Source organism: Dermacentor silvarum, chromosome 7 (genome assembly GCF_013339745.2).
Source record: "Dermacentor silvarum isolate Dsil-2018 chromosome 7, BIME_Dsil_1.4, whole genome shotgun sequence".
Lineage (NCBI taxonomy): Eukaryota > Metazoa > Arthropoda > Arachnida > Ixodida > Ixodidae > Dermacentor > Dermacentor silvarum.
This window is the reverse complement of record NC_051160.1, coordinates 93,312,103-93,331,557: the sequence shown is the minus strand read 5'-3', so window position 1 is coordinate 93,331,557 and position 19,455 is coordinate 93,312,103. Positions and strand designations below refer to the sequence as shown.

At 48.6% G+C, this 19,455-nt stretch overlaps 1 protein-coding gene across 2 annotated transcripts in view; it reads right to left on the bottom strand.

Moving 5' to 3' along the window:
• Window positions 1–19,455, bottom strand: part of LOC125946873 (endothelin-converting enzyme 2-like) — a 45,953-nt gene that overhangs the window by 16,635 nt on the left and 9,863 nt on the right. Inside the window, exon 4 of one of the 2 annotated variants that reach the window (XM_049670991.1) lies at window positions 9,759–10,054. The exons of the other annotated variant lie outside the window; for it this stretch is intronic. Coding sequence (XP_049526948.1) covers window positions 9,866–10,054 — 189 coding nt within the window. The 3' untranslated portion in view covers window positions 9,759–9,865. Of the gene's footprint in view, window positions 1–9,758; window positions 10,055–19,455 lie in introns of those variants that run through there. 2 annotated transcript variants of the gene reach the window in all.

Here is a 19,455-nt window from a genome sequence, read left to right as displayed (position 1 = left end):
ACATACCTTCGGTGACCAACCTCTGACCCGGGCAATGCTGAGTGTTCGCGATGAGGAAACGCTTTTTATGGTGCAAGTTTGCCAAGGGACGAAATTGTACCACGGAACTCAAGGGGAAGTGAAATACGCAGCATAACCATTTCAAAGCTGTTACCGACAAGTATCGTTCACTGGGGAGCGCGCAAATAGTTCTTGTTTGCTAGCCTAAACATTTTGAAAGCTGTTACGACAAGCGTCGTCTTACCGGGGGAGGCCACAAACAGTTCATGTTGCTAGCCTAAACAATTGAAAGCTGCTAGCGACAAGCGTCGTCTTACCATGGGAGCGCACAAATAGTTCATGTTCGCTATGCTCACGAAGAGCAGACTGCGTGATTGCATGACAAAAAGTGCGCTTTCACCCGGCGGAAGGCTTATCGGTGTACTCGGTGCTATTCCTGACCTCAATGTCAGTTCTTTGTGTTAAAACTGTGACCTTTCTATTCAAATATATGAATTCTGGGGATATTATGGCAACCACCATATCACCAGTAGGCACGCGTAGTGCTGGACTGCGCATTACCTTTTCATCACCTGGCATCTTTTACGTGCACCCAACCTCAGTGCATGAGCACTCATATATTCAGGCTTCATCAGAATGCGGCTGCCCTGGACGGTACCTGACTTGTTACTTAGTGCTCTGTAGCACCCGCCAGGATTGCTCATTGCTTGCTGGTTTTGATCGCGTGTTTGATCCCGGCCACTCCCGCTGCTATTTGACGGGGTCAACATACAAAAACGCTTGTGTGCTTTAACTTGGGTTCAGTGTGTGGAAACCCATAAAGTGACAATTAATTTGGAGTCTATAACTCTCCGGCATGTCTCATATTCATCTACTCATTTCGCACGCAGAAATCCAGAAAAATAAAAATTAAAATGAAGTTCTCAGGAGTGCAACGCAATAGCCACTGAGTTGCAGTGACGGGTAAAATTGTAGGCGTGAAATGAAAATAAGGTAAGGCAACATTATTTATGCGCTTTGTCCCATTCACTATTTACGGAGAAATATGGTACCGTCTGGGTTAAGCGTTTGCCAAAGGCCCAATTTTAACGTACTTTCGGACATGCACAAGCTTTCTTTGGGAGTGCTGAGGCAATTTTAATGATGTCAGTGTTCCTACAATGAACGGAGGAGACAATATCTATTTACTTCTTCACAACGCAGCTCCTGGGCCTATAAATGAAAACTTTCTCAACGTAAAATTTGTTCAAGGGTTTACATACGCAAATCCTGTGCAAGCAGCTTTGAGCACGTTGAAAGCCCTTTCTCGGCTTGTGTTAGAACAGGTAGGGCAAAGCTACGAATGCGATCTCGGTGACGTAAGTTCGTGGTCATCAGAGCACTCCTGAATATTACCATTCAGCGCGAGCGCGTTTCGCGACGTCTGTCAAAATATAGGTAGGTTAACACGTTTTCATGTGTTAATGCCTTTTTATGTTAGCCGATCTAATAACGATACGAATACACAGAATAGCATATTCTAGTGGCGACTCCAAGATCAGGTTCATCGACAAACAGCGCTACTAGCAGCTAACCCTACAGAGCAGTCATCATGCAATGGTATTGGAAGCGCAAAAAAAAAAAAAAGGAACGAGCTCGAGAAGAAACGAAGACAACCGCTTGTCTTCGTGTTCGTTTCTTTCATGTCGTGTTTCTTGCGCTTCCAAGTACCATTCCATCATGACAGACCAACAATCCCACATCGCCACTCTGCAAGCAGGCGCGTTTTCGATGGTAAACGTCGTCTTTCGCAAATAACTATTAAAAGAGGACATCTTTCAAAAATGTCACGAAGAAATAGATTCTACGTGCCCAGCTCGGCATCTCATGCAAGTGGAATAACTTTTACGGCCAAAAAGCCCGTTTGAAATTGCATCCTAAGTTTCAAGTGGAACTTAAAAATTTTAGAGGCCTTTACGACCTGCAAAACTGATTTGCGATACAGTATTACATCAATTGGTATATTCCCGCATAACTATCGATGTACGAGGTGCACTATTGAAATGGCAAAAGTCATTCCGAAATCACAGTTTTCAGGGCAAGTTGCACAAAATAACGCGTAAGAAATATAAACATAGCTTGTTTTGCAGCAGACGAAGTGATAGCCCCGCGCTTGGATCCACTGCAAATCAAAGTCGCAAATCACGCGAGCGCAAGTTGGCAGGTTCGCGGCCGGCTGCGCCTTTCATTTTTTATTGCTTTGGCGGGGGCTTAGTTTGGCCGTCTGGCTTTGCCCTTTTAGCTTTTTTCTGGTCCCTCTTTTTAACTATTTGCAACAACTTTGCGCAAACTGATGACATGACAAACCTCGGGAATCCCGCTGAAGGATGTCTTTCTAACTATACTTTTACGTTGTTCGCTGCCATTGTGACCAGGATTTAGTTAACGCTGCTAAATCGTGGGCGAAGCAATCGCTCTCTTGCAGTTTGGAGTGTGGACTAGAGGGGTAATTAAGAACAGGCTTGACGCTTCGCGGTTGCTATGCCCAGCAAACATGATCTCGCAATTGTCTAACATTATTATCCAAGAAACGCAACGAGTTATCCTGAGCAATCCTGCATGAAAATGCCGCCCCCCCGCCGTTTGCTTTAAAAACACTTAATACACGTTCGGTCAAGTTGCTTTTCTACCGATAAGGAAGGTTCCTAGAATATAGGATGGTGTACATGTGTACTACATGTCCAAGACGCCTTTTACAACGCCAATATTCTCGTGAGCGCTTGCTAAATTTTAATGTCGGTTACTATCTAGACAGCATATTTGCACCTTAGAACAGATCAAAATTCAAATGAATTTCATTAAACTTAGCTTACCTTGGCGGTTACGCACTACAGGCCGATGAGTGGGGATCGTGAATCCGTCAGGATAATCTCGTGTAATTGTGGATCCATTTCTCGCCATGGATAATATTGCCACCGACGTGTTTGCGAAAACTTTCGCTGCATCTTTTCAATGAACATAGTCAGAAATACGCACAAATAACACGCTCAGTGTACCACCGAAAGGCCGAAAGCATCATGTCAAGATCGAGATTATCTTCTGCGTTTTAGCCGCATCCTTGAGAAACAAATGACTGATCCAACGAGTTGTAATCAGCAGACATCGAACTATGTGTGAAAGCATAAAGAGTCGGAACACGAGCTTGTGTTGCTCCCACTGTTTAGAGCGGCACGCATGTTGACTTGACAATCAGCCGCCCTCGCCGATAAGGAAGACGACGCGGGGAAAACAATCCACTGAGCAGGCCGTCAAACACGAGACACTCGCATCGTACCAATCGCGGTGCGTCTTGGCGCTTTTTCTGGTTCTTTTATTTTCCTTTCGCTTCGCACGGCCGCCCCCACCGCTCACGCGGACGCGGGAGGCGAGCGCTAGCTGCTGGTGGGGCAGCAAGTAACCCAGCAGTGGGACGTCGGGTGCGCGCGTCCTCCGCTGTGTTTGATTGGCCTGTTTGGTTAGAGAACAGTCACGTCACAGCTCCCGCGGTCATTAAATCCCGGCGAAGTTCGCAAAGAAATGATTCCTTTTTAAAACAGCCGAGCGGGTAACTATGAACGATGGGCTTGCCGCTTTTATCTTTCTGGGAAATTGAAAGGCTAGTATTTAAGGGCAAAATTTCCATGTCTTGCAGCGCTATGGCAGAAGAGTCCCATTCCGAAATCACAGTTTTCCCGAGTTAATCCTGAGTGGCTTAGTGGGCCCAAATGAAAAGCTGAGTAGCCGTAGTGCTACGCCGCTCTTCTTCGCCGTGTCGTCTCTCGGGTTCAATAAAGGTCCGCCCTTACTGTGATATCACAAGTGGTGGAAGTGCTTCTTGGTTCACCGTCCTCTACGGCCCTGGCCTACTGCCTGGAGCTTCGTACGGGTCGCCACTTGTGCCCACTGTCCGTCAGCATGTCGCAGGACATGCTGACGGACAGTGGACATGCTGACGGACAGCCATCCCGCGTCCACATGCTGCACCTTCTGGGATCATCAGCGGCCACCAGCGTGATCCCCATCTGTTCGCTGGTCTTCGCGGTGAAGATGCTGAGGACTGGCTGAATGATTACGAGCGCGTAAGCTCTCTTATCGGTGGGATGATCCCCGCCGTGTCTCGTTCTACCTGACCGGTGTGGCGAAGACATGGTTTTTCAACCATGAGATTGATTTCACCGATTGGACGAACTTCAAGCAGCAGCTTCGGCAAGTTTTTGGCACGCCGGCGGTTCGCTCCGCCCTTGCGAAGAAAACTCTTAATGCTCGCAAACAACACTCCGGTGAGTCCTACACATCGTACATCGAGGATGTGCTCGCACTCTGTCGCCGTGTCAATAATGCCATGGCTGAATCAGACAGGATACCCCTCATTCTTAAAGGTATTGGGACTGTGGCCTTCAACGCACTCGCCGGCTAAGATCCCGGATACCGTCGCTGACATCGTCTTGACCGTGCCAGCGCCTCGACGGGCTCGAGTCCGTATGCTTGCAGCCGGACTTCAGCGAACACCGCTCTGCGGCAGACCCTGACTTGCGTATGATGATCCGGGTGATAATACACGAAGAACTGCACTCACTTGGCTTGTCATCTCCGTTGGCGATTCCTGCTCAGCCCTCAGGTGCAGCATTGCTTGACGTCATCAAAGAGGAACTTTCGTCAATGACCTGCTCTGCGAATGTGGACCCTCCGGCCCCTCGCACCTTACCAAAATACGCGCAGGTTGCTTCCGCGCTTCCAACTAGTGTACGTCCAACGTTGCCTCTACCCACATACGCGCAGGTTGGTGTCGCTCCTCCGGCCAATGTCCCCTCATTACCACTTGAGAAATCATCGCCCCATCTGACCGCACTATCTCACCGCGCACCGAGAACCCCTTACTAATAGCCTTGGCGACCGTCTCGTCCTACCTGTTAGTACTGTGGTTATTGCGGCCATATATCACGCTTTTGCCGCAAGCGCCAACAAGATGAGCGTCGCGGGTACGACCTGTGTGAGCGCGATGCGTATTCTGGTGGGGCCTCTTATCAAAGCCGTCGTTACGCTTCCCCTCCGCGACGTTCCCCATCTCCGCCCGCAACGACCGAGACGCCGAATGGTTACCGCACCACCAGACGCTGATCACCTTCGCCCTTCCGCCGCTCCTCGTCACCGCTTCGACCTGCCTCATTCACCTGACTGCCGCCCGGAAAACTAAGTAATGCAGTTTTCGGAGGAACAACTGCATTCACCGACAGGACTAGAATTCCTCCAGTGCGACTTTGTAATATGATGTCCATGTTTGTTGAACGTGTGCACGTTGAAGCTTTGGTGGACACGGTGCGACTTTGTCTCTTATGCATTCTGATTTGTGTAGGCGTCTCAGGAAAGTTACGACGCCTTATGATGGACCCGCGCTTGTTGCAGCTCAAGGGAAAACAATCCCCCTTCCGCGTTTTGTACAGTGCGTGTATTCATCGATGGCATAGTCCACTACATACAATTTGCTGTGCTGTCTCCCTGCTCCCACCAGCTCATTTTAGGATGGATTTCCTTGCCTCTGCTTCTGCTCCTATATGTTGTGGGCAAGGTGTCGTACATATGACCGACACCGACTATTCGCTCGGCGATTAACCGTACCACCACTTCGTCTACTCGCTGCAAAAGATGCCGAGCTACCTCCAGGCTCTCAGCAAATTCTGACCATCACGTCCGACGTCATCGACCATGGCGATGTGTTGTTACCTTGTGCTAGTTGGCTCACAAAAGGGATAGCCATTGTTTCAGGCCTAGTTAGGTTTGATAATGATTCTGCGCTTCTCGCAGCAAGGAACACAACACCTGAGAAAATTCTACTTCCTAAAGGCACCACTTTAGCTTGCGTGGCTGATTAAGAGCCTCTCTCTGTCGTTCCCATCAAGGTTGCTCCCTCTGAAATCCCTCCTGCTGGACATTCTGCCTCTACCTCCGCTCTTGCTGCTGTAATCAGTTCGGACTTGACCCCTTCGCAGGCGCAACAGCACCTTGCCTTGTTGAAGAAGCATGAAGGTTCATTTGACGCCCATTCTTCGACATTGGGACAGACGACCATCACAGCGCATCGGATTCAGACAGACGGCAGATCCATCGTGCGTCGCCGGCCGTATCGCGTGTCTCTAGCTGAGCGCAAAATTTTTGAGCAAAACGTCGCCGACATGCTGCAACCTGAGATAATTCGCCCCTCTGCTAGCCCTTGGTCGTCTCCCATTGTTTTGGTCCGAAAAAAATGACTCCGTGTGTTTCTGTGTAGATTACCGAGCGCTCAACAAGATCACGCGCAAGGATGTGTACCCCATGCCTCGCATTGACAATGCCCTCGATTCCCTGCAAGGTGCCGAGTACTTCTCCAGTCTTGATCTGCGTTCAGGTTACTGGCAAATTCCGATGCACGAAGCCGCCAAAGAAAAAACAGCGTTTGATACCCCAGATGGTCTTTACGAGTTCAACGTCATGCCCTTCGGCCTCTGCATTGCTCCCGCAACTTTTAAGCGCATGATTGACACCGTTCTGTGTGGCCGGAAGTGGAAGACCTGCTTATGCTATATGGATTCGTTATTTTCTCGTCGAGATTTGCACAGCACCTGCAATGTCTCGACGAGTTCTCACGTGCATAGCAAACGCTGGTCTTCAGCTCAACACCAAAAAGTGTCATTTTTACAAGCAAGATGATCAAGGTCCTAGGTCATATTGTAAGCAAGGGTGGTATTCGACCTGATCCTGACAAGATTTCGGCAGTGCTTCACTTTCCTCGTCCAGAAAAGACCAAGGACCTACGCAGTTTCCTCGGCATCGCTTCCTATTTTCGCCGATTATTCGCGATTACGCCTCTATAGCTGCACCTTTACACCACTCATTCTGTGCTCTCTTCGTGTGGTCACCTGAATGTGAATCTGCCTTTGACCAGCTAAAGGGCGCCCTCACATCTGAACCTGTCCTGTGTCATTTTGATGAGACTGTACCCACACTCTTGCACACGGATGCTAGCGGCCATGGCATCGGTGCTGTGCTCCTCCAACGAGACAACTCTTCGCGTGATGGAGTCGTTGCGTATGCCAGCCGCGTGCTCACACCTGCCGAGAACAACTATACCATCATTGAGCAGGAGTGCCTTGCTGTCGCTTGGTCCGTCCAGAAATTTCGCCCTTATCTTCACGGTCGCCATTTTACCATCGTGACGGATCACCACGCCTTATGCTGGCTTGGCACACTCAAGAACTTGTCAGGGCGTCTTGGTCGCTGGATTCTTCGTCTGGAAGAATATGACTTTGAAATCATCTACAAGTCTGGTGAGAAGCACCAAGACGCAGACGCTCTTTCTCGCTGCCCGATTCCTACAGCCGCACTCGTGAATGGTTCCGCCACCACCTCCGTAACGCACTCAATGACGTCTCTTCTACGGCGGTGTTGTCCTTCGCCACTCTTGATCATCTCACTTCGCACGACCATGAATCATTTTCGTCTTAACAACTCGCTCACTCGTACTGTCGCCGTATTATAGACCACCTTCGTGGAGCTTCGCGCCCGCCTAACGCCCGGCTTCGTCGACAGCTGACACAATTTAAGCTGAAAAAAAACTCCGTGCTGTACCGCCATATCCACCATCCTGATGGACAACTCTTCCTGATGGACAACTTGCCCGTGCTACCTCGTTGCCTTCGTGCGCGTGTCCTTCAGGCCTTTAATGACGATTTGACTGCTGGGCACCTTGGCATCCAGAAAACTTACGACCGCATAAGAAGTCGCTTCTACTGGCCTGGCCTGTCTACCAGTGTGGCGAGATACGTCGCTTCTTGCGCCATTGTCAGCGTCGCAAACGTCCAACATCAGCTCCTACCGGGCAACTACTACCAGTCTCATGTCCTACGGAAACATTTGAGGTTGTTGGCATCGATGTCATGGGCCACTTCCCATGACTCCCGCCGGTAGTCGATGGATAGTGACAGCGGTCGACCACCTGACGCGCTATGCCGAAACAGCTTGTGTAAGTTCAACATCGGCTTCCGAAGTCGCTGCCTTCATTCTTCTATCCATAATCCTGCGCCATGGCGCCCCTCGTGTCCTTCTGAGTGACCGCGGAAAGACATTCCTTTCCCAACTGGTAGGCGAAGTGCTCAAAGCCTCTGGCGCCACTGACAAAACTACGTCAAGTTATCACCCTCAGACCAACGGCCTGACTGAGCGGTTTCATCGTACGCTCTCTGACATGATAGCTGCCTATATTCAACCCGATCACAGAAACTGGGACACAATTTTGCCATTCGTCACCTTCGCGTATAACACCGCCGTTCAACGCACAACCGGTTACTCGTCATTCTACCTTGTTTATGGCCGTTCACCCAGTTCCTTTCTCGACGTTTCTTTCTTCTCTGCCCCTGTCAGTACATCTCGATCTTCCTGCGAAGAATATGTTTCCCGTCTCATCCATTGTCGCCAGCGTGCCCGCGTCAACGCCGCAGCCAGGCAGCGGGACCGCAAGGATCATTATGACGCATATCATCGCGTAGTATTCTATCAGCCTGGCCATGAAGTGCTGCTCTGGACACCAGTTCGCACACCTGGGTTGTGCGAGAAGTTTAAGTGTCAGTTTATTCGCCCCTACACGGTCCTGGAAATGACATCCCCAGTTAATTATGGAGTGAGCCCTGTTGTTTCCTCAACTGACCGCCGTTGTCACTCAACCGAAGTGGTGCACGTTTCTCGTACGAAGCTCTTCACGCGGCATTCCCTGTACCTTTAGGCAGCGACCAGGATGGCCACTTCGCGCTAGGGAAATTAGTGTGGGCATTTATTGTGCACTTCTTCATTATCTGTACATTATCATCATCAGGTGTGTGCCCCTCATCTTCATCGCGCGTGCGGGCGCGTCATCATCAGCGTGGACTCTGTCGTATGCATATTGGCGAAAGAATCGTGTAGCATCAACTTTGATATTCTGTATAAACATAGCAAACACAAAGTAAATGCTTTTGGATAACGTGATACGAACAGGGTGTCGTCCCCAACCAGCCTGAAGGCTGGTTGGAAACGCCGCCCTTCTTCGCCGCGTCGTCTCTCGGGCTCAATAAAGGTCCGCCCTTACTGTGACGTCACAATATCTGCTTTAAAATAAATGGACGATTGCTTCGCAGAAGTGGATTGCTCCCGAGTGCTCCTGGTGGATGGTGATGTATTTGTCTTTGCTTGAGCTTCATGTGGAGTCAGTGATGGTGACCATGGGGTGGCTTGTAACACGTAGAAATTAGTCGCTAATTAATAATTAACGAGAGCGTAGGCGGCAAGAGTGGCATATTCAAGTCTTAAAAATATTACCAGAACCATACAAGCTGTGGCATTACAGCACAAGCAACGAACGCAATTAATGGGTTAGACATCCACCATACAGTATGACCTTTAACCGTACGTTTTTAAAGGGCACTCTGAAAAGGCACGTTCATAATTTCTGCTCGGCGAAATATGAAAAAAAATTGTCCTGAGAAGAGCATCCACTCCATATGTGGTCACCTAAGAATGGCAATAATGAAAATCACTGCGATGATCCCAGAACATTTGTGAAATTCAACACCAGTCCACAATTACTGCGGGAACGGTTCCAAAAGCTCAACGCTTCAACCACGCAGAGCTTAAAAAAATATAGAAGAATGCAAATCGAAAAACTAAACGACAGGATCAAGAAACTAAAATAACAGTTTTGGAAAAAAAAATGAATTGAATGGCCGCGTTAATTTTACTATGAAAAATACCCTCTACACTTGAACGCAACGCAGCACATAAAAGAGTATGTATGCTTTAAAAGCAGAGCCGAGGCAAGGAAGAGTCCGTCAAGGTGAGAAATTCAGTCATAGAAGGTACACTTCGTCGCCGGGTTCATATTTGAGCCCACGGGACAGCCGAATGCTTCGGCGAACGGCGCGAAGTTCATCACTGCCTTGTTGCAGTCGCCGCCGTAGAGGTTGTCAGCGGGCGTCACAGCGCAAGACGGGAGACATGCGGTGATGAAGAACACTTTCTCTTCCGTTAAATCCTGCAAAGAGACATCCAAACGTTTTACGATTATCAGCTTTAGTCGTCCTGAACATTATCAGTAGCAGCAAGATTTAGGCACTGTAGTTACTGATCAATATCAAATTTCCGCGTTATTCGCAGGTATTCTTAGAACCACATGCGCATCGCCAGCTTGGTACGAATGTTTTAGCACATCGCCATGTCTACGGTTCTCGCCCTTAAAATTTCAGGATAAGCTCACCTCATGACTAGACAACGTTGCGAAATGGTTTGTTGCATGGCTTGGTAGTGAAAAGTGGTTTCGTTCGAAAGGTGAAGCGTTGATTGGGATAGCGAATTAATATACAACCATTCTAGTTATTAAGGACGGTAGTTTGTTGGGTCGTGTACACAAGAGTAAATGTTCGCTTACTAACTAAATTAAGAAGCATGGTGTCATGCACGCACAAGCAAACATCAACACCTCCCACTCGATGAATACGCGCACTTGCTATCAAAAGGCTGAGGTGATAAAGAGTGGCAGCTGCGGCGAGCGCACTGCTCTTTCTATGGCCTCCCGTTTCAACGCCAACTACACGCGCTGAAACACAGCGCACAAGAGCCAGTCAGCTATCTTCTGTTGCCTATAGTTTCCACCCAGCGCAGATTACCGCCAAGTTAAGGCGCGCATGGCCGCGCTCAGAGGAGCCACTCGCAGCCTCGGCCGGAGTAGAAGTGCGCTAACTTGGCATGTTTAACCCCCCCCCCCCCCCCCCCCGCCTCCTACAGCGCATCTATCTGACCACTCTCCCCATTCATGCACACGCGAGAAGACGACGCGTATCCTGGGCCGCTATTTTGTAGCGATGCCTTTGAAGTAATAATGCCTTTTCGCGCTTATCGCGTTCTGTCAGTGGTCAGAGCGACGGTCCGCTCTCGTTATCAACGGGATCAGCCGGCCGTGAGCGGTGGATGATAAGACTATTCTAAAATAAGTCATAAGGCATCGCTACAAAATCGCGGCCCTGCATGCCTTTCTTCCTTGTGCGTGTGATATTAAGCCGCATTCAAACTCGGCTCACGCTCGCACGTTTCCCCTTGCATTAGCAACACATGGCGCGTGGCCACGGTCTTATTGCACTTGGACGTAATATGGAACATCACGACGACGTCGACGGTGACTGCGGATACTCGCCTTGTGCGTGTATATAATTAATATCCCAATAGAACGGCGGAGCCGCGTAAAATTTGCCCACGCTCTGCAGTACTGCCGCTGGTAGACAGTTGGGAGTGGTCCGAACCAGTCTCACCATTAGGCCCAATCCTATGCCTCGCAAAGGTGAAACAGAAACATATCTTGAACCAAATGCGAGTAACGTTAACATCAGCCCTTGATATTGAGCAGCATGCACCTTTAAGATAAACATATCTGAATACCAAGCTGCAGATATGCAGCACACGAAAGAAATTCAGAGCGCTTCCCCTGCCGTGAAAATTGGGGTAAGCGAAGCTTTTCGCAAGACAACGCTGTAGCAGGTGTTCTGCTTCATTTGCCCTAAAATCAGGGTCGGCGCCTCTTCGCGGACATTTGGCCTCAGCATCACGCTCCCGCAACTCGGGGTCCGCAGCTCTTCGCGGACGAAGGCTTCGGACGACCTCATGCTAGAATCAGAAGGTCAACAACGAGCCCTTTCCCGAGAGAGCTCGCAACGCTATTGCTCAAGCGCAGCCTGCTCCTGGGCAGAACGCACCACTCGAGCCTTCCAATCCGAACGCGGAAACTGATCTGAGGCGAGGAAGCCCGGCGGAGCGCGCGCCAACCCACTTTCCTCCTTTTCCCTCCCCGCGGCACACCAAACGACGCTGATTGGTCACGCGCCTCACGTGATCCGGCGCCGGCGCAGCTTTTCTTGCACCTCCCATTCTCTGGGAGCAGCCGGGTTCTCTTTCTTTCCTTCTTTGTTTCTTTTCTTTCGTTGTCCCTGGCTCATACCCGCATAACCAGTCCGGGTGTGCACCACACGTGAATTTTATATTTTCTTTTCTCTTTCTTTCCTTCCGTCTTTCTTTTCCCTGGCTCATACGCGCATACCCAAGGCGGGTATGCGCCACACAAGATTTCGGAAAGCAAACGCGACCGTCGCGAGAAAGGCCGTGGGGAATGGGAGGGAGGGCGAGAGGGAGGGAGGCGGGGCGACGCTGTGCTGCTTCAGCAAACGCTTATCTTGCAACCGGGCGCAAGGGCAACTGGCCGCTCAATCTCCCACGCGAACGCATGAAAGCGGGAAGGTAGCGCGGGAGGGAGGGGGGGGGGCAGCTTTTCTGCCAACAACTTCTCCTCTGCACTTTGCCCGGCGGTGCCGGTCGCCCGCACCGTCTCTTATCTGCACACGGCCCTGACCTTTGTATGCGCTTTGCATTCGCAGCTCAGTTTCCGTTGAAGCGATAGACCGCGCGGAGCTGCGCTTGCTGCAAGCGTTTGACAGTCATCTGGGGTCATTCAGTGTGATCTGTTCATGTTTGCTTGTGCGCGCTGACACTACGATTGTTAATTCAGTGAGTAGGTCAATGTGTCCAAGTTTATGCAGCCGATAAAACTACTATCCCTGCTCTGAATAGCTCTCTACTAATTTGCTGTCGCAATCGATGCTTCGCCTTTCGGGCGAAACTGCGACATTTTTTGACAGGTTTTCAGTAAGGTTTTAGAGTGACACCACCACCAACGCCACCGCCGTCACTTGTGAGGTATTACAAGCTGCCCTGGAGAAACATGACCACTGCATCGCTGCAGTGTTTATTCCAGACAGGATACTCATTAGAATTGAATTTATCGACACCCTGTACGTATCACGTTATCCAAAAGCGTTTACTTTCTGTTTGCTATGTTTATACAGAATATCAAAGTTGATGCTACACGATTCTTTCGCCAATATGCATACATACACTTTACGTACTGGGTGGCTTAAATGGGGAGCCACGAGGTCCCATTAGAAAATTTTGTTACGCACGGGGAAGTTGAAAGGCACCACCTGCAGGAAGCGTTTTACCGCGCTATATATATATATATATATATATATATATATATAGAGGGTGTTTCAGCGAACACTTTCAGAGTTTATTTAAGGTTGCCTGTGGCAGATAGCCCAATTCTGGTTAATGACCTGGTCTACTCGAAGAGGCGGACATTACTTGCACAAAAAATTGACATGCATAATCGACTAATTAACAAAAATTGAATAATTAAATTTGTAACTTAATTATCTGATGGCCCATATTGCAATTTACAAATTGTAGCCGTGGAGTTCGCAAGGCGGATACACTTGGAATTAATTCTGAGGATGACACCAGTTTCGACATATTAATTCCCGAACATTGCAGAGAAATGCATTAGCGTTCCATTAATTTTGTGCTTCAATGCATAAAGCGACATTTTGTTAAGAATTTAACTGAAACGCCAATCATTTCTCCGCAAATTTCAGGAATTAACATCTTGAAACTGGTGTCATCCTGAGAATTAATTCCAGGTGTATCCGCCTTGCGAACTCCACGGCTACAATTTGTAAATTGCAATATGGGCCATCAGATAATTAGTTACAAATTTAATATTCAATTTTTGTTAATTAGTCGATTATGCATGTCAATTTTTTGTGCAAGTAATGTCCGCCTCTTCGAGTAGACCATCTGGTTAACTACAATTGGGCTATCTGCCACAGGCACGCTTTAAGAATTTTTGAAAGTGTTCGCTGAAACACCCTGTATATATATGTATATATATATATATATATATATATATATATATATTAATTGGCTCATTGGAAAGGAGACGGGAGAAACAGAGATATCACGTCGTGGTGCTGTAAGGTTGTGAGCTTAAACTCTGAAACGGACTCTTTTGCGTCGACTAGCGTCCGCAAGCATGGCTCCTTCGACACATTTTATTCAAAAGCCAAAAGACCACGTTGTCTTTAGGCCACGAACGCTGCCTCCCTTTTTGTCTGTTGTCCTTTATTTTTGCGGCGCGGCGCACCTCTATTGGCGGTATTGCGGGTTCTCTACGGCGTGACTTGGAAGTCAAGCGCCATAGTCGGTGACGTTGCAGGCAGTGTGTCTTACGAGCGGGCATTTGTGCGTCTGATTTCAACTCTCTGGCTTGAATCGAGGCACCCTTGATAGAAAGTGCACACGAAATTGTTGCAATTTAACTTTTATTGCGATAGAAATTATATGGACACTCCAAGCGCATTTCTGCTGTCGCCGTCGTCGTCTCCGTGAGGTTCCGAATAATGTCCAAGGGCGATAAAATCGTCACCGCGCGCGAATCGTCTCGCGCACGCAAGAGAGCGAAGCGGGAAGGAAGCGCACTGTCTTCCAGTCGCGCGCAATGCTCCGGAGGGAGGATGGCTGGTTTACTGCGCTTCGCCCGAGCGACCACGCGAGCCCGCCAGTCTTCCGGGGGCGGTAGGGAGGGGGGAGGCGCGCACTACGCTGCGCGCTTCCGCCCGGCAGGCTTATCTTGAAAGCCATCTGCGGCGTGGGCATAGTCCTTCCTCCCTGCACTGTGTTTTCACGGCTTAGATCGCGATGATGCGATCGCTGCTGCTGCCCGGCTTACTCACGTTAGCATTTTGACAAGTAGTTTCCGCGGTCATCACGTGAGATCCGTTCATGTCTCCTTGTTCACGCGTGACAGCATGCTTATTTAGTTAGTATTTACAATTTAATACGGCCGATAAAGCTACTATTCTTACTTCGTATAGCTGTCTATAGTCGGATACAACTTTAGAAGGCAGCGGCATTTGCCCCTCAAAGGCGGATGCACACGAGCCTCCACCAATAGGCGCGCACTTCACGTGACGTCATGAGCCGGACGGCCGGTGTCCCCGCCGACGGAGAACATGCCTAACATGGCCGCCCTCGCTTCGAACTGGGCCGAGTCACGTCAGCTCTGTGCATCTCCCTTCGTCAAAGTGAATTCGAATTGTTTGTGGTGGTTTGTCATGCCGGAAATAATATTGTGAGCTTACGATGCACAATTTGTTCCCCGTGCGTTTGTTCTGAGCCGTGAGCCGGCGAAGAAAGATTGCAGTGAACATCGGTGACGCTGTGGAAACAGGATCCCGCGGCGACACACCGCTGCAAACAAACATCGTGCGTGTTTGTTCCGTGGTGTTTTGTTTTGCTTCTAAGTGAAGTTACGACGAGGAGAGTTTGCCAAAGTCTGGTACCTACTGTGAGTGGCGGGTGTGTTTGTGTACTGTGGCCCTGCGTCGGACGTGGTGAAGTGATGGAGCAAAACCATTATCAAGATACATGATAAAAGCGTGCGTGGATGAAACCAACCTGCGAGTTTCTCAACAGACAATATTTGTGAAAGCAACCTCCAACGCAAAGATTCGTTGCTGCCAGCTCAGCGTGCAAACGACCGATCGTTGGCAGCAGTGTGATAAGATAGCCGAGCGTCTAGCAGCGTCGTTCGAGTGTTGTATAGCACCGTCGATTGATTGCTTTCCACCAATGCTAACAATCAGTGACTAACACGCGCTGCTTGAGCGAATGTCATCGGATTGTTAACGGGCAGGCGCTTGGAAGCAGTGTTCGTTTCCTTAATGTCAGCCTCAATGCTAATATAAAATTATGACTGATACACTGATGCCGTTACCAGGGAGCTTGGCATAAATTCGCGTCGCTTTGTGGCTTAGAACACCTCGCTCACTGCACGCGCCAGCTGTTTCTAGAAAGCCTGCTGTGACACAATCGCGCATAAGCTGTGCTGCCAGCGCTCGACTTGCTTTCCCACAACAAAGCTTTGCGTGTTGTCGTGATATATGTCGCTACTAAAAAATTCCTATGCGAGTGAAGGCAACAGAGCTAATATGTACATTAAAAAAAGTACGACAAAGTAGGCACAGCTGCTTGTGAACTGACTCCTAATAGTTCTACTCGCGTCTGCGTTAAATGTGTGTGCGTGTTTTCTTGTGTTTGTGTATATTTATTATTTTGTACTTTTTTGTATTTTAGATCTTAGTTTTCGCGCTCGCGTTTGTGTTCATCGGTGTGAATATGTGAGTTCTTGCGTGCGTGTATGTATTTATTCCTATTTCTATCCTTTTATTTTTGCATTTGTTCTTGTAAGCATGCTGCAGCCACGTCTTTCTTTACAATTCCATTAACTCGTCTCATTCGAAGCACCAAGTCCAGTGAATAGCAGGGCTGGCCTCTTCGATCTCATTACAGCCATTCTCTTTTGTCTACCTTGCCTCCTCAGTCTGCCACCTTGCTTTGTTTTCTCCTACTATTCTGACCTTGCTTCTTGTGGTGTTGCCGCAACGTGATTAATCAACTTGCACCAAAGAAAGTTCTATCAGCTGCGACAACAGAAACATTGACAGATACAAAATGTTAAAAGCATCACTTGGCTTCCACAGTTACTTCGTCTCTTACCCCTGTTAATGTTTTTATGCATCAGTGCATACGGTAGCTTGGCAGAAGTCCACATGAAAAGGTGCCATATTGTGAAACAGCACCATGCTATGTTGTTGCATTCAGTCTTAATAAACGGATGGTTTTGCTGCCCGTCACATGTGGTGGTACATTGTGCAGTGGGGTATCATTTCCTGTCTTGACGCTTTCATCATTACAAATGCAGCTTTCTAGTGAAAGGAGTCCAGCAAAGCAGTGCTGTGAGAGCTTTTGCAACTCTCACCATTTATTACTTCCCCAATATCACTGTCTGAATCTGTCCGTCACTTTGCCTACGGCTTGTAATGAATAAAGTGACTCACTAAAACACGTTCAACTTTGCTAAGCATTTTTCCCGTACGTAAATATGACAAAAAATGCTAGCAAAGTTAATCACGTTAATAATTGTGCTTGCATTCGCATTACTTGCTCGAGTCAGAATAAAAAATGGCACAGTTTCGCCCTAAGGGCGAAGCAATGAATGCGATAGCAACACAGCAATGTCATACGAAGTAAGGTGAGCGGCTTTGGTAGCAATATGAATTGTAGTAAACATGAGCTGATTAAGTAAGCAGGTGTGCTGCGGCGTAAGTAGACCGACATGAAGAGAGACTCGATGACCACGAGAAGGCGTGTTTGAAACGGTGGTGTTGATGAGAAGCGCTTCCCGTGGGCAGCGCGTGCGAAGGCACACACCTGTAGCACTGCACTGCCGATCCGGGCAGCATTGCATGTGTAGCGTGCGTTGGAAAATGTCGCCCGACTATTACTAACTGAATGAACAAGCGTGGTGTGAGCGCGCACAAACAAACACGAATAGATCACACTGAATGACTGCAGACAACGACAGTCAAAACGCTGGCAGCAAGCGCATATACGCCGCAGCGGCGAAGGTACGTGCGGTCTATCGCTTCAACGGAAACTGAGCGGCGAATACACGGCGCATAAAGGTCGGAGCCGTGTGGAGATAAGAGACGGTGCGGACGAGCGACGAGCGCGGTTGTTGGCAGAGTAGAAGTGCGCCCCCCCCTCCCCCGCTCCCTCCGGCGCTGGCTTCCTGCTTCCTTGCTTGCGCGTGGGAGATGAGTGCGTTCGCTCTACGTGATAGCGCGCGTCCCCGCACGCTTCCGCTCGGGCATACGGTGCGCGGCGAAGATTTTATCTATAGGGAACCTCACGGCGACGGCGACGGCGACGCCGACGGCAGAAATCCGGTTGAAGTGTCCATATAATTGCTATCGCAATAATAAATTGAAAATTGGCTATGACAACACTTCAATTTTCAGTGCAGACTGCTAACGCAGCCATAAAGCGTGCTCCGACTTCTGCTATTTCACTATGGAGCGCGTCAATCTCGACGGTGGCTGGCTGAATGAGCATTTTGGGCCTAACTAAGCTAATGATGTTTTATATTTGTTCTCTTATTTGCATTTCTTGTGTGAGCCAGATAACAAAATAAACAATGCAACCACATGAATGTGCTTTGGCAATCAAGCTGCTGACAGTGGCTGCCAGTTTCATGTTGTGTACTGCTATTTCACCTGCACTCGCTATGACATGACTAATTTCCAGTGCAGACTGCTAACAGAACTATAAAGCGTGCTCTGACTACTGCTATTTCCCTATGGGGCACATCAAACTCGACGGTGGCTGCCTGAATGAGCATTTTTGGCCTCACTAAGCTAATGATGTTTTATATTTGTTCTCTTAATTGCATTACTTGTGTGAGCCAGATAACAAAATAAATAATGCAACCACATGAATGTGCTTTGGCAATCGAGCTGCTGACAATGGCTGCCAGTTTCGTGTTGTGCACTGCTATTTCACCAGCACTCGCTATCACATGACTGTAATTTCCAGTGCAGACTGCTAGCAGAACTATAAAGCGTGCTCTGACTTCTGCTATTTCACTATGGGGCGCGTCAAACTCGACGGTGGCTGCCTGAATGAGCATTTTTGGCCTCACTAAGCTAATGATGTTTTATATTTGTTCTCTTAATTGCATTACTTGTGTGAGCCAGATAACAAAATAAACAATGCAACCACATGAATGTGCTTTGGCAATCGAGCTGCTGACAATGGCTGCCAGTTTCGTGTTGTGTACTGCTATTTCACCAGCACTCGCTATCACATGACTGTAATTTTCAGTGCAGACGGCTCACAGAACCATAAAGCGTTCTCTGACTGTGCTATTTCACTATGGGGCGCGTCAAACTCGACGGTGGCTGCCCGAATGAGCATTTTGAGCCTTCCAACGATAATCAGGGTTAACAATAGTGTTTCAATTCAGATATGCCAGCATTTAAATGGGTTTCTATGCCACTTCTTAAATCGAGCACAATGTGCGCTGGACGTTGCTTATCAGAATTGAGCTTCTATTATAAGAAATATGCCATAAATGGAACTGCTCATTTATTTGGGAGGTCACGGAATGTATGGTTGGCGGTTGCGAACCCACCGGCAAAATTTTGGCAGCCCTAATAAGGGCTATTCTTTCGTTAATAAGAAGCCTTTATGCTTCGTCGAGTGGCTCAATGCCAGACAGCTCGCTGTCGGAGTCGCTTTCTTCAGTGTCATCTTCACCCAGCTTGATGATGGGTTGAATATGCTCACTCCCAGACGTGTCAAGTCTGAACTTTGCCTCCAAGTCCATCACATGCTGAATGCTCTTCCTCCAGTCTTCCACCGTTACCTGTTTGATTTTCTCCCTCAAGATGACCTCGACCGTGGACAGCTTGAAGTCTCTGTCGTCCGCAGTGATGCCATTTTTGACCTTGGCCCACACAAGCTCAATAGGATTAAATTATTAAAATCGCAGTGGTACGGCGGGAGCCTGAGTACAATGCAACCGGTCCTTACAGCTGTGTTGTCTACGATGTAGCTCAGAAAGCGTGACTATACAGATGCCACCAGCTCAAGCAGCTGCTTCTTTATCATCCTTTCAGCGTAGGTGATGTTCTTGCTTGTGAGCCACTCCTGTAT